We start from the raw sequence: 15,544 nt of genomic DNA on the forward strand, positions 1-15,544 counted from the left end.
ATAGAGCTCTATCACGTGATTACAGGGCCTAACCTCCATTGGATTTTCATAAAAGTTTTGATTGGTAATATGTCAGCCTACAGGAGTCTGTAATGCGAGCACGTAACTGGACTGAGATCATTCTAAAACAGGCCATTGATTCACAAGGTAACAAGCCCCAGGATAAACAAACACGCTTATCTGAGCAAAGGTCATTATAAAAAACATCCCTGTATTATTATTCCAGTTAACACTTGCCATTCATGCACCAAATTAACCCTGTATGTGCATTTTGGGGAAATGTTCTTTAAAAAGCATTTTCTTTTTAGTAGTTCCTTGGCACGCTCTTTCTAGAGCACAATATGATTGAAATGATGCTGAAAAAAATAAAAATAAAAACAAAGCTGCCTACTCCATTCTGACAGAGACCCATCATGTGTCCTTAAAAGCTTGCTAGTATTATAAAGGAGCTGAAATGAAAAGAGAGACGTACGCACTTTATTTCTTTCTTAAATGGCACAATAGAGAAAAATAAAATGGACAAATAGTAACACACACCCAGCTGCACGGCTTTCAGAGTAAGCTCATTTAAATGAACAATAAAAACTTGCCTTGGGCATTCACATGTAGGTTTCCAAACACAGATGCTTTCATTGGAATCCGCCAGGCTCTTTGTTACTACAGTCCTCTCTGTTCGCTGTTCACAGCTGAAGTCCATCAAGAGCTGGTGAATAACTATGGAAATGCTGCCTTGAAGAGCTAGGAAGCTTCTTCGGAGCTGTCTTATTGCAAATACTGTGTTTTTGACAAGACTGTGTTGAGGTACTTTAACCTGAGTTCAGGGGGTATATGTAACACAGGCTAGATCACCCAAAGCGTCTTTATAGACGTAAGAGCTTAAAGAATAAAGAGTCCAGAATTGGAAGGACACAGAATCCTGAAAGGTGTGTGGATGAGGCCAAGCTATTTCAATCACGTCACGGATGAAAGGACCAAGGGCACGAGAGCACTCACACATTAATCATTTAAATATAATCAATCTGTTGAACAGCCTACAGGGCAGGATTAACAGTGCCAATGAACCCATTACATTCGCATGACACTGATAGCAGCAACGATAAAATGGCATCAAAATCTGCAAAAGTTACCGGTAGCTACCTACAGCTCCAGGGGCTGAGCTGAGTAAAGGCGATTGCCTCGCTGTCTTGCCAGCCCCTTATCATTTATCTGTAGCTTGTTTAATTAGTAAGAAGTCCATACATCTTGCTCAGTACCTGTGCAGCAGGTATTAGGATAGGTGGGGTCCTGATACCTGTCGCACAGGAAGTGAATTTATAGTAAGGCGGCAGGTGTATTGACAGAAGTCTAAACGATCTGTCGAAAAAGAGACCCTTTTAAAACCCCATTTCTATTTTGAAATGGAATAGTAAAATGACACGGTCTTCGACAAAGCTGTCATGCTCTGTACATTACCGATGTTCATATAGTCACCTGCTGTACCTTCAGTCTGTATATCCAGTGCACAATGGCTATGGTACAGAGTAACCTTATTAATATTCCACCTGGCCTATTGCCTTCTCATTGCCGTGTGAGCTAAACAAGGCAGACCTTTCTTTGCTTTAGCTGAGAGATGGACTAATGCAATCTGCTGGACCAGAAGCTTACCCCAATTAGGGTGCTTTTAGTGGCTTTTAATGATGCACAGTTGGGGCCCAGCCTGCTATTAACTGAACAGTTAAATTAGACCCAATTATGGGATCAAGGCAAGCAGCCACAGGGGACTTTAGCTCAGCTATAGCGTTCTCTGAGAACAGCCATCTCACCTATCACATTCCATGGCTCACCAGAGCCCTCAGAGACAGATAACTCTGCCACACTATCCCGCTCTATTGTCCCATTAATAAACCAAAGTACATACTTACCTGTACAAATTGCATAAACTCTGGGCTAGACACTCAAAGCCATTTACTTCAAATCTCCAGTATCCTAAAATAAAAACACCAATTACATTTCTAAAACCAATAAGAAACGACTTAAGAATACCAACCCCTCTAATTTATGCCCAAATTGGTTATCTCAGGTTTGACTAACTTGAGTGCATCTTTCTGAAAACAAAATCATACAAATGATGATTTGGAGTAAATGGCTTTGAGAATCTAGCCATCTGTGTGTACAGTCACTGACTTCGGTCCATAAGGTCTGTATTTTATTCTCGATTTGTTAGTATCATACCCAGTGTAATGGGCGGTGTTGTGTGATGCACTGCCATTGCGGATTCTGCCCCCTGTCGGTGAGATAAGATCAGGTTAAAAGCTCTATAACCCAAATGCAGACTTGCCCAACTCTTTTGCACTTGCGGTCCGCGGGGTCCCCTGGTTTCTGTCCAGCCGTCACCCTGTTACATCAGTTTCCAGTCCCCATTGCATGTTTATATAGTCCAGTTCCTCTGCACACAAACCAAGAAATGAATGACACCAGGAAGACAAACAGCGAGTAATAAAACAAACGAAGCAAATCATCTTCTATTTTATTCCTTTGAAAGACAAACAATGGAAAGGGGTTTTGTTTATTACATTCAACAGAAATGGTCTGAAAACAAAGCACAGGAATCACAGCCAGAGAATTTCATCTGCAAATCTACACTCGCGTGCCACGCTCCATAAATCGTTTTTTTTTTATTTGTTCAGTTTAGTTTTTCTATTTGATTTATTTGTTAATTTTACAACACGAAATTGCATAGAATCATCGGGAAACCAAATAGCAACCCCTCCCTCCCTCTTTCTGAGACTGCATGTGAAAAATAAAAGAGCTGTATTATCACATGGGGTCAGAGCTGGGTAGCAAAACAGTTTTTAAACCTTGAGATTGGTCATTAAATTGCTTTGCAGGGATTGTAAAAGGGGTGCCTATCAGCACTCCACGGTCAGTGGTCTATGTTGGGTTTTATAAAACACTGGGGAATCATCTTGGGGGTGCATCAATCGCTGGTTTTCAGGGGTAACCCCGGTGGTGAATGCAATCCAGGGGATTTCTCAGTGCGGTATAGGCTCTGAGACTCATCCTCTGGCGGGGTTTCATTTGATCAAATTTAACACTTGGCAACCCAGTTCTTTTTTTGCCCCTTTTGACAATCATGCCTCTTGCGTACATTAAGTGCGTAGGGGGAGCAAGAGATGACCAGCCACCCTCCTGGACACAAAATTCTGAACAATTGCCATAGAAACCCCATTATAATACCAGCTCATAGCCCCCAATGGAAACCTAGGGGTCTCCCCTCCAGCAGAACCTAAAGCCCTGGGAACACGAAGCCACTTCTTCAGGAACAGTGGCTTGAAACCTGGCTCCAGGAGACTGGGAGATCTAGTTTGAGGCAACTTTGCTGCATCAAGCTTGGCTGAAATGGTGCCACAAGTCTCCTCAAGTCTTCCCTGGTGTGCCTGCCGTGCAGTGACCTGCAACTCAGTGTCCTGAAACCAAGTTCCAAAGCACAAAGTGGCGCTGTGTTCCCAGGGCTAAACCATGTGCAGGCACATGCTACGAGTATGCCCACTTGGACACCCACATCACCATCAGATTATGGACTCTGCTGCTTTCTTATCACACTGCAGGTAAACCCAATTCAGCGCAACCAGCGTCAAGTGGACCAGTGATAATTGGCACTATCCCCTCCCCACAGAGCACCTTGTTTGGCCTGACTATGTTGTGGACCACTCTGGCTCAGCTGGGTTCTACTACAGTGGCAGATCAGTGTAGACTGCACTTCAATTAACCAAGCTGACCTGACTATAACAGACCCTGAGCCTCCCAGCCCACAGTCCTACAGTATTCACACAGTTGTTTGGTTGCAGCCTCCTTCACAAAGAAATACATCTTATGCACCATTAATGTTCGCCACAGTAGGTGGATTATTTCAGTAACCCGCAGAAGCAGAAGTCCTGTTACTGTCTACCTACCACTGTTTAATGAATGAGGCTGGCTGTATAACCAGCAAGCCCCATGAAATGATGTTTACAACTATCCTCACAGCACTCCATGCACCTTTATGGAGTATTTGGTTTACTTAACAAGTATAATGTATGGCAAACCTAAAATAAGCCTCCCTTAAATCAAGCAGTTTAATCTGGAACAGCAGATTTGTACATAAATTCTGTTTGAATGACGGCAATTAGAATTTCAAAATGATGTCACTCTGTATCGCTGAATCCGACACAGTTATTCAACACTGGCACTCTCTTAAAGCTTAGCAAGTGTTGTTGACTTGTCAGGCAAGCAACGCCCTGTGCTCACGCACAGATAGACTTACAAAACCTGTGTTCCAGTGTGAAGTTCACATCGCTTGGTTTAAAAGGAAAAGCAATCGATTTTTGCTGGGTGTTCAATTAACATTCTGAGATGTACAGCATATACCCAGAACCACGGACCATTTGGTCCCCTTTAAGAAAGAAATTGGGCAAGGTTTTGCCATGGCAGGTGAAGGGGGTAATGCTGACCCCTGCTGTTGAGATGAGGTAATGTTATAGTAGTGCTATTAATTACCCATGTGAACGGGTGAGATCCTTTTCTGATGAGATTAAGAAGCTAGATTTGCTGGCTGTGAGGAAGACAGTGGGCATTCGTTTAGGTTCTTCCCAGTGTTCTGCTTGTCAAAAAAGTGTACTTGTACAACGTATTTCCTTACCTGCGTCGGAATCTCATGTGGTTTTATTTTTGGAAATGGATATCAGACTATCTCCACAATGTTATAATAAAATAATACAAATCACACTCATACAATTACACAACAGGACTCTGAGCACTCAGCCAGCTTCCTGCTCTCTGCATTAAAACCTGGACTGGGCTTTGGGGGGTGGACGTGACCAGGATATATATCGTGACAGAATGAGTCATTATGATGTCATCGTCACTGATCTTGCTGTTTTTTGTGGTACACGTGTCACACTTGTTTCTATATTTTTAGGGACAGGCCTGCCTTGAAAAACAGAAGTCTAAATCCAGATAGTTCTTGTATCCGCTTAACAGAAATCTATCAATCAATCAATGCAATAGTTCCAAAGCATGCTACTTACTCAAAACAGCACATCTTTGAATTATCCCTAATGCAGGACAAAACCCAAGACTGGCACTTTAAAGATATAGAGCTCAGGAAAGAGCTGACAGAGCTGAGAGTTCTGTGTACAATAATGGCACCGGGAAATATTTAAATCATTTCAGGGGTTACCCCCTTTGTACAGAGTCAGGGCAAGCAAAAACTGTGTGTGGCAAACTATACAAGACTACATTGTAACCCTGTCTCCATCAAACAAGAGGCATGTTTTAAAAGACTCCTGCTTTTGGACCATTGATGCAAAGAAGGCTGTACCCACTCCCCACAGTAACACATAAACTATATATTGAAAGCAGTACAGCACAATGTTTACAAGGCCAGACCCCTTCAGGAGAGCTATCAAGGAAATAAAGCAGGCACATCCTGATTCAATATGCGTCTTGTGATCATCTGTGCCAACTGTAAAACGACAACTGAACCCAACCCAGTGTGCCACACGTTTTTATGCAATGCATCAGAAGACAGCTACTGACCCTTATATGCATGGCTGGAAGTGACTGGTGACTGATTAGGGAAGATGAGGGCTGCAGAGGACAGGACTGCACAAAGTACTGAGGATGCGCTATCAGTGTAGAAGGGCACGGATGAGTTAATGAAGGGTGCTATTAATACAACATTAAAGACTGTTTTAGGAAACACGTTCTAAGGCAATGTGAATAATAAGGTCCAGAATAATGCAGCACCTAATCAAATAGCCACTCCTAACCTGTAGAAATTCCTGAAATCCTATCGAAACTCTGAAGGCAACAAAGCAATGCTAAACCTGACCCCATTTCATTGTTGTCTTTCAAAAAACTATTTCCTCTGAAACTTTTTTGATTTTTTTTTTTTTTTTAAACACAAACAAATGCTGTATCGTCCTATTTTCCCTGTTCCTCGGTTTCATCGCAAGGCCAGAAGTTTGCAAAAAAAACCACTCAAACGCCGAAGGGCCGTCTCCGCTGTCCTTCTATACAAACGCCTCTCCGAGCAGAGTTTCAGAATTTTTGGCACTTTATTTAATTTATGCAAGTATTCATTTGTTATTATAATGTTGTTGTTTTTTTTTCAAGCTTTGAAAAAATCCTTAGATCTCTTAAAAAAATATGTCGGAAAAAAAAGCCCCTATTTCAGTTATGCATAGTAGCTGTCTTATTTAGCTGAAAAATGCATGATTATTCAGTATATCCAGGGGACTCATCATAAGGATGTATTTCAGCACTGCCAAAGAAGCTTTGTCCTGTTTATTGGCAGATTCAGAATCTGAGCATCCCAATTAGGATCCTTCTGACAGCAGGCAGTCCTGTCGGTCAGGTTACAACACAGGGCAGATTATCCCGAGCATTTTCTCAAGCTTAGTCATAGCCGGTCACCTCCACATTCCCCCAGCAGGTGGGGTAGTTAACTCATTCTCATCTCGCAGCAAATGGAGGAGCAGCAGCACTGGACTTAAGGAGGTCCTTTGTAATGATGGCAGGGTCATCTAGCTAGCTTTGTGCCTTTTAAAACTGTGATTCTCTCAGTCTGTGCTACTAGTAGTTCCACTTCTATCGAGCTGCTGCTGCAAGGCATTTTTGCTTTGTTCTTTTTTTTAGCTTTAGTCCTCACTCCACTATCCCTGATGCTGACAGGCAGGCAGGCAGGCAGGCAGGGAGGAAGGGAGTTTGGGTTCTATTCCGGCTCGCTGCTGTTGGTTGTTTTCTCCCACCCTATGCTCTCCTCGCTGTGTATGGGAGAGGAGCTGCCCCCTGCTGGCCGGGCGCGAAGCCCCTGGAATCGGCGGCACTCAGGACACACACGGATGTGAGTGCAGCCCTGCGCCACCAGGGAGGCCTCCTGCGCCAGTCTGTGTGCCAGCGGCTCGGGCATGCTCCCCCCGCACAGCTTGCCGTTGCTGAGGCTGGCCGCCGCCGCTGCCCTGGCGCGCCTCTCCTCCAGGGGGAGGGGCCTGGACATCATGGCCCCGCCCCCTCGTCGCCGCCTTATCTGCAAACTGTCCCGGCACAGGATGATCCCGCGTAGTTCCCGAAACATCTCCTCGCACACCGACAGCTGCACGGACACAGAGGAACAGAGAGAGGTTTAGTGAGCTTGTTGGAAACCCTAGTGATTCAACATGCTTCTTTATTAAAGGGACACACCTTATTAAAGGATTCATTACAACACGAACTAGGAGAGAAGTTACCTGAAGCAGAAACCTAAACAGAAGGATTTCTAACATGCTGTATACAGACCCGCCCCTGCCACCCCACTTCACGCACCTCCGTCCCTGGCGTCTTTCTCATCATCCAGAAGAACTCCAGCACAGCCATGAAGATAGCCACCAGCAGCCCGCACACCAGCACCACGAAAATACCACCAATATTCTCCATTCCCAGCCCTGGCCAGAGAGAGAGGGAGGGAGCAGGGGAGACAGTAAAACTGGGACGTGAACCTGTGCAAAGTGTCTGTTATAATCAGGGGTTAATCTGTGAACAAAAAAGCTACCGGATCTTCTAATTCAGGATGAGGGATGGCATTTGTGTTTCTAGACCTAGTGTACTGGCCATTATTTATTGACCACAAACTTTATTTCAGATTAATGAAGATGTGTTGATTGAGCATTGGCTTTGCAGCCTCAAGAACTGGGGTATAAATTAAAACAATGATGGCTGTGGATTTAGAACAGGAGCATTCTGGAACCATTAGTTCTAGAATCCATTTTTTAAAGACAACCTCTCTGCAGTTTTCTATTCGTTTATCAACGTCCCTCCCATAACCCTTCCCAAACCCTCTGCTGAGCTCTGTGAAATTACAGAGATGAATCATGCACTGTCAGAGCTGTTGTGCTGGCGAGGAGAGATCAGTACAGAAACTGACCCGCTCTGCCATGCAGTACAGCCTGCTGCTTCTGGTGTTTAACCACAACTTCACAGAACCATCTGTCAGGAGCACACGGAGCAGCCCAGCACAGAAATCCATTAGGGCCTCCAAAAACACACACTAGCTGTACCTTTGTCTGAGCAGGAGATGGGAAATCTGTTTGATCAATAACTGCGGCCGATGACAAATCATCACCCCCATCCTCCCTTTCTTAGAATACAGGTCCTGATAGACTTTGGATTAGAGAGCATTTTAATATTGTGATCTCCAGTGCTGGAATCTACAATGCTGTGCCTGTGATTACATTTCAAAATAGAAACCGAAAAAAAAAAGAAATAAAGCAGTAAGGAGACAAACTGCACCAAAAATTATTCAGACAGTTTCCCTGCGATTTAATGTCCACAATATATTATATTTCATTAAGTAAAGTTTTCAACATCAAGCTGCAGCTTTGTGCATTAATACAAGTGTTGTTGTCTCATGCCTTCCTGCTACAGCTTTCAATAAGCGACAGTATAAACATGAATATTTATTCAAGGGCATGATGGGATAGGTGTGGCCCAGGAGCCGCCCTCCTATGAGGAGAGACCTTTGACAGCACTCAACCAAGGCAGGGAGATGGGACCCATCGACCCCCGAACGCAGAGGTATGCTCCAGCTTTTAAATGAGTGGGGTAAACCAATGAGGGAATAAGTGGGGGTGGTGTCTAGCTTCTAGAGCAGCAGTCTTTGAATACAAAAAACGCATTGCCTATTAACAACACGCGGCTGAAACTTCTAAACCTCTTGAGAGATTATTCTGTCGGCATTCCGATGAATTTCTTTAGCACCGTAAAACCAATTACAGTATCATCGGTTCAGGTATGTCGCTTCATTTTTAGTTTCTCCAAGCTAGGCGCAATTTGTATTGAATTCCCTTATAAATGTTAACCATGGCCAAAACACAAAGCAAGTAAAGTAAATCATAGTACGAGAAAGCAAAGTACAGCATAGGCAAGCACTGGAAACCAAACCAACCATGGTAAACTCAGGTCAATGCATAACCATGGGAATAGCATGGCAAAAAAGTGCCACATTATTGTGCAAACAAGACAGTTTTTTGTGTTATTATTATTATTATTATTATTATTATTATTATTATTATTATTATTAGTAGTAGTAGTAGTACTATTATTATGTCAAAAAACATTTTTTACTCTGACATTCATAACCCTCCAAGACCCCCAGAGGTTTAATGTACCCAGTAAATAAACCTTATTCACCATGTCTGACCTTTTAAGAGCAATCATTTTAATTCAGTATTTACAAAAACCACTGACTGGTGTTCAGACTATAAAAATTCTGTCTTGCAGGTCGATTTACCACTGGGCTGCCCCACAGGCACTAAATTGCTCCAGACTGCCTATTTATTAAACCTGCTGCGTAGGATTTTATTAATTTATTTGCATTTAAATCAGAAGGGCAAATAAAAAAAATAAAAACCCAAAGCAATCAATGCTAAAAAGGTTAGCTTCTCAAATCACTCTCCGCTGGGGAAAATCGAAGGCAAGGCTTTCCTTTTATTAAAAGGCCTGGTATACATTTCCCCTGGTGAGAAACTTTTAGTGCTGCAAAATGTTTTCTCTTTAAACGATTACGGAGCTCGGATTGCACATGTCAGGAAGACAAACGGAACAATATTTCGATCACCTGGGTCACTGCACGGGGCAATGGCACTCGAGTGGCGAGGAGGCATTCATACCATAAAAAGACAAGAAAAACACAACTAATTCCTTGGCATTCTGCCATCTTCCTTACACGCTGTGATGCCATTGCAAGGGTAGGCATGCATTTCCACACAAATCTGTTCCCCCGACACTCAAAGCCCAGGAGCGAGGCAGGTGGGGCAGAGGTCAAGGAATGGACTTTGGGAGCGATTTCTGTGGCAGCAAAGATGGAGTCATTCAACTGATCTAAAAACAGTGGCAGATATAAACTGTCGTCATTTAATCACTAAAACTGCACCCTGCCTCGCTTTTTACATATTTTTGTTTTTCATTTTTTTATTTCTGAACTTTGATAGGCAAATATCTCTGTATAAATACGGACAGTAATGGCATCTGCAATGGTTTAGATCAGGATTTTTGTGAGGCTTTGTTCTAGCTGTGTGGGCAAGGTCAGGGTAAATCCAGACGATATCTACATTTGCAGAACCAGTTTCTGAAAGATCTGATTTGAAGATCTGAAGGGTTGGATAACTGCTACTAACAGACCCTCCCAGTCATGTATGCAAGGAGAAGCCCTTCCCCAGTGTCGGGCCGCTCTACAGTACCTTTGGCTCGGTGGTCTTCCTCTTTGGGACACCTGCCCCCCTCCCACCACTTCCTCTTGAGAATATCCAGGCGGTTCTCCTCTTGGAGTTTGAGAATAGCGAGGTCAAACTCGTCACGATAGACCGAGCCTGGGGGAGAAGAGGGAGGAAGGTGAGAGAGAGGAGAGGAAGGGGGGGTGGGAGGAAGAGAGGCAGGAGAAGAGGGAGAGGAGGGAGAGAGGAAGAGGAGAGTGGCGGGAGAGAGGAGAGAGAATGTCACAGGTGTTGATTTTTAAACCCTGCTATTTAAACAGTACCGAAACGGGCAAGATCCACTCAGCTTCGTACCGCTCACACAAAGAACAAACTATATGGCAATGTTGTCAAACGATCAATAAATTCAGCACATGCAGTGAGAAGAGCCCCTGGATATTGAGACGTACCTGGGGGCATGCCGATGCCATAGCCCTTGGTGTCGAGCAGCCCTCCGATCTGGGTGAGGTTGCAGTTGCGCTGCCTGTAGTACTCGTTCATGGTGCTCTCCAGCAGGTAGGCATAGTTGGAGTTGAGGACCCGGGCGATGCCCTCCTCCGTGCTCTTCACAAACACGCTGGGCTGCTTTGAGTGCATGAAGTTCCACATGCGCTGGTACGTCTGGTACCTGGAGTTCTGCAGCCAGAAAGAGAGAGGAATGAGTTTGCAGAGACAAGCGCTGACGCATGTTTCGACCCTTACAAAACCACCGTCAATGTGCACTATAATTTCCCAATAAATGTTCATATGCTTGTACTATGTATTTACCATAGTTAACCATGGTTTGCCATATTTTTTATATCCTTTAGCTTACAGCTCTTGGATGTTCACCTCGGCTTTACCATGCTTTCACTTTGCTTTAATACTATTTGCTCTGCTTTTACTGTGAACATCTTTGATACAGGTAGCTTATTTTCTTTTTACTGATTCTAGTGTTTGACGTATGGATAATCTTGAATGAATGCTTTAGATTTTTGACCTTGGTGCTATAGTATTGTTTACCAGTAACAAGTCAAGGTGACACCTCTTTGCATGGTGTCTTCTTTATAAGCCCTGTAATTTAGCATGCTTTCCCCAAGATGGGGAACCTTGCTTTAACATATCATTGACAATGCCTTCCTATACGGAGTGGCATTCTTCTGCTTTGCAGTGCGCTGTGTGGGGGCGTGCTGGGCTCTGCTCACCTGGAAGAAGGTCATGGTGGAGCCCCCGTGCATGGTGCCGTACGCGATGGCAGTCTGATCGGCCAGGTCGTCCACAGACTCGATGGGCACCTCCATCCGCTGCACCGTCAGGAAGGCGGCCAGGTTAGCCGTGTACGAGGAGATGATGATCAGGGTGAAGGCCCACCTGCGGAGGCAGAGCGGGTTAGCAACGCTGAAAGAAGTCCCTGTGATGTTGAGTTTTGATTTGATATTTTCACTGTGATGTGTGGATGTGCGCATTCTGATTTTACACAGCTGTTCCACCCCCCCTCGTTATTTTGCTCTCACGTAAAAAACTGTGAATCAGTGAAAGGCTCTTATACAGTAAAGTGCAGTTCACGTTCAATTTACTGTCAACGTGACCTAAATGTGAATTCACCGCATCGAGGTGTGAACAGCGCTTGATAAAGCAGATCACATCGGCAAAGAAAAAATCAAACGTGGAAAATGTGTTTTATAGAAGCGGTGGAACAGTAGCGTGGTGGGCATCACACATCAGTCACGGCAATCCAGTCAGTCCAATCCACTCCTGATACTGAAATCCATGACCTCAATTCTGCAGTTTCTTTGTTTATTGGGCATGTTGACACACCTGAGGGTTGAGGTGAGACAAACTAGAAGGTGGAAAGGAAAGCTCTGGGCACGCTCCTTCCTTACCAGACCCCGCTGACGCAGCGCGTGGAGATGGCTCGAGGGGCGATGGTGGAGCCCTGCTGCATGAACCCCCCCACTGGAAACCACAGGCTGTTCCCCAGGGAGTACTGGTTAATGAGCAGGTTACAGCGCCCCTTCAGGCAGGGGTGGGGATTGTACCACTCGTAGGGGGTCAGTCTGCAAGAAACAGAGGATTGAAAATATATTTGAACACGCCGCACTGTGAGATCACAACAACACACTGGAGAGTAAAAAAATAACAAACTCAGTCCAGGAGTTCAGCTGAGGTGCTTAAACTGGTCCACGTTCCTGACGGAGCGGAGGGAAACGCTACCTGGGGGATTGAGGACTGCAGACCTGAAGCTGGGAGGTTCTGTGTGTTTTGCATGTGAAAATGTTCTACTTTCAATGCACCTCCAGGTGGCAGTAATGAGCTGTACGGTACCTGGCTACTAGGAAGAGAACGCAGCTCACAGCCAGATAGGCCAGCAACATGAAGAGCCAGACCCCCGGAGAGAAAGGGTCCAGGAAGGAGAAGTAGCCCGGCCTGCGGCTCTGCAAACAAACACAGAGGTGCTTTTAGTCATAGGCATGGGAACAGGTTCAAATACTGCCAGAGGAGCGATGCTCTATCTGCTGCATAACCGTCCCCTGTATGGTGTACGAGTCACTTAAAAGGCCAAGCTTCAGATGAGCTGTGAAGACCATCTGTTCTGTCGACATTGAAGAACCTGCAGGGTTTGATAGACGAAGGCAGGGCTTTTAACCTGCAGGGCTCGCTTGTCAAATATCAATATCACAGCAGACTGTTTGAATACATACATACATACACACATACACACATACACACATACATACATACATACCACAACCACGGACTCACTTCATATAACATACTGACTCCCTGATACTGATGCGACACAGTTATCTGAACTGTCTTTGTATCAGATGGCAGATGGAAATGACGTCACATTCGGATTAGCGACACAAGCTGAATTATTCTTTATTTAATGATATAGTATTAACCCGATAGTACAGGAGGCTGTGACCTCTTGTGGGGCAGGTATTAGATTGAGCCGTGCAGAGCCATATAGGATATCCTTTATAGATGCACCATTCAATAGAGAGCTAAGTCAATACAGGTGGTCAGATAGTTTATAGTGTCCTGGATAATAGAGGCCAGTGCTTGCAAGTAACAATTTCTAAATGATTCGTGCAGAAATGAAAAAAAAAAAGCGGAGAGCAGCCATGGATGACAGTAAGGGTTCTGCTGATCAAAGCGATTGATCCACAAACATCTGCTTTAGCTAATACTCCCTTCTTGTTTATGGACTACAATTAAGGTGCAACAATTCCACGGCAGGTACATAACATTTTGCATTGGGGGTGTCAACATGAGGAATAAGATAGACCTGCCCTCATTCAGCAAAGTGACGCAATGGTAGCTGATAAATTACTGGGGAGTGCTTAATCTGTGCTAGGGCTGACTGGCTAGCAACCAGGCATTGCTTAGTTATAAGTTACATATACAGTAGGGCCAGGATTGATATTTATTATAGATGTTTCTTCTGTCAAAAGTGTTCTATTCAAACATACCGTTTTTCACTGTGTAAATTACACAGCACATGATCCAAGTGACTATCTGGTGATGGAGCTGCTCAGCTGGAGCACTGCTGTTCAAGTACTCTTCAAAGATAGGGCTTGACTGAACATTACTACCATGTATTGTAGTTTAGGGAAATCGAGTCTTGTGAGTGTGGCACAGGACTGTTCGAAGAGTTTTATCAAGAGGTGGAGTGGAGAGCCGGCTCCTAGCGGAGACTGTTCGAAGAGTTTTATCAGGAGGTGGAGTGGAGAGCCGGCTCCTAGCGGAGACTGTTCTAAGAGTTTTATCAGGAGGTGGAGTGGAGAGCCGGCTCCTAGCGGAGACTGTTCTAAGAGTTTTTTCAGGAGGTGGAGTGGAGAGCCGGCTCCTAGCGGAGACTGTTCGAAGAGTTTTATCAGGAGGTGGAGTGGAGAGCCGGCTCCTAGCGGAGACTGTTCGAAGAGTTTTATCAGGAGGTGGAGTGGAGAGCCGGCTCCTAGCGGAGACTGTTCTAAGAGTTTTATCAGGAGGTGGAGTGGAGAGCCGGCTCCTAGCGGAGACTGTTCGAAGAGTTTTATCAGGAGGTGGAGTGGAGAGCCGGCTCCTAGCGGAGACTGTTCGAAGAGTTTTATCAGGAGGTGGAGTGGAGAGCCGCCTCCTAGCGGAGACTGTTCGAAGAGTTTTATCAGGAGGTGGAGTGGAGAGCCGGCTCCTAGCGGAGACTGTTCGAAGAGTTTTATCAGGAGGTGGAGTGGAGAGCCGGCTCCTAGCGGAGACTGTTCTAAGAGTTTTATCAGGAGGTGGAGTGGAGAGCCGGCTCCTAGCGGAGACTGTTCGAAGAGTTTTATCAGGAGGTGGAGTGGAGAGCCGGCTCCTAGCGGAGACTGTTCGAAGAGTTTTATCAGGAGGTGGAGTGGAGAGCCGGCTCCTAGCGGAGACTGTTCTAAGAGTTTTATCAGGAGGTGGAGTGGAGAGCCGGCTCCTAGCGGAGACTGTTCGAAGAGTTTTATCAGGAGGTGGAGTGGAGAGCCGGCTCCTAGCGGAGACTGTTCGAAGAGTTTTATCAGGAGGTGGAGTGGAGAGCCGGCTCCTAGCGGAGACTGTTCGAAGAGTTTTATCAGGAGGTGGAGTGGAGAGCCGGCTCCTAGCGGAGACTGTTCTAAGAGTTTTATCAGGAGGTGGAGTGGAGAGCCGGCTCCTAGCGGAGATTGTAATGGAAAGGAGAAGATTCTTGGAATAAGTGGAGGGTTTAAAGAGGCTTGATTTAAGCTTGTGGAACTAAAAGCAAGGAGTGGATTTTATTCATCATCAGATATAAGAGCACTACAGCTTGAGGTTGCGATGAATAGCCTTGTACCTATTTTGTATTTGTATTTCTACGTGTAAGTGATTGTGCCGGGGGATATAAGGAACACGGATTGTGACTGATGATCGTCAGGATCATTTACACTAGTCCTGAATCCCTGCAGATCTCCGCTAATCCTGCTTATTGAGGTTTGCATGTCTATGCATAAATCCGGCTGCAGACGTACATATTTCTCATTCTGGTATCCACTTGCACACTGCATTCCGGTATCCACTTGCACACTGCACTCCCCAGAGGTGTGCTGGGATTACTTGGAAATGCACAGGAATGTTGTGTATTGACTACAACACACTAGCAATGGCACTTCTTGCACTGTTTAAGACATTTAAAACTATGCCAGACTTCGGTCGTGGTGGGTGTCAGCATCTCCCTGCACAATAAAGACATTACTTCAGCTCCTGCAGTCTTCTTTACAACCTTCTTATTTTACGTACTGGCTCACGTGGAGCTGTGATTGTTTTCCTGTTTTGTTTCTGAGCTCAGTCGT

At 45.0% G+C, this 15,544-nt stretch overlaps 1 protein-coding gene across 3 annotated transcripts in view; it reads right to left on the minus strand.

Annotated features, from left to right (window-relative positions):
* Positions 1 to 2,165: 2,165 nt before the first annotated feature.
* The window catches only part of LOC117397130 (glutamate receptor ionotropic, kainate 4), a 155,599-nt gene continuing 142,220 nt past the window's right edge, over positions 2,166 to 15,544 (minus strand). For all 3 annotated transcript variants that reach the window (XM_059009669.1, XM_059009668.1, XM_059009670.1), the window contains 7 exons: positions 12,552 to 12,661; positions 12,110 to 12,283; positions 11,432 to 11,597; positions 10,658 to 10,883; positions 10,236 to 10,364; positions 7,324 to 7,442; positions 2,166 to 7,114 (listed from right to left, as the gene is read on the minus strand). In XM_059009669.1, the coding sequence (XP_058865652.1) occupies positions 6,734 to 7,114; positions 7,324 to 7,442; positions 10,236 to 10,364; positions 10,658 to 10,883; positions 11,432 to 11,597; positions 12,110 to 12,283; positions 12,552 to 12,661 (1,305 nt within the window). In that variant the 3' untranslated portion in view covers positions 2,166 to 6,733. The remainder of the gene's footprint in view (positions 7,115 to 7,323; positions 7,443 to 10,235; positions 10,365 to 10,657; positions 10,884 to 11,431; positions 11,598 to 12,109; positions 12,284 to 12,551; positions 12,662 to 15,544) is intronic.

The sequence above is a fragment of the Acipenser ruthenus genome, chromosome 39, assembly GCF_902713425.1.
Source record: "Acipenser ruthenus chromosome 39, fAciRut3.2 maternal haplotype, whole genome shotgun sequence".
Lineage (NCBI taxonomy): Eukaryota > Metazoa > Chordata > Actinopteri > Acipenseriformes > Acipenseridae > Acipenser > Acipenser ruthenus.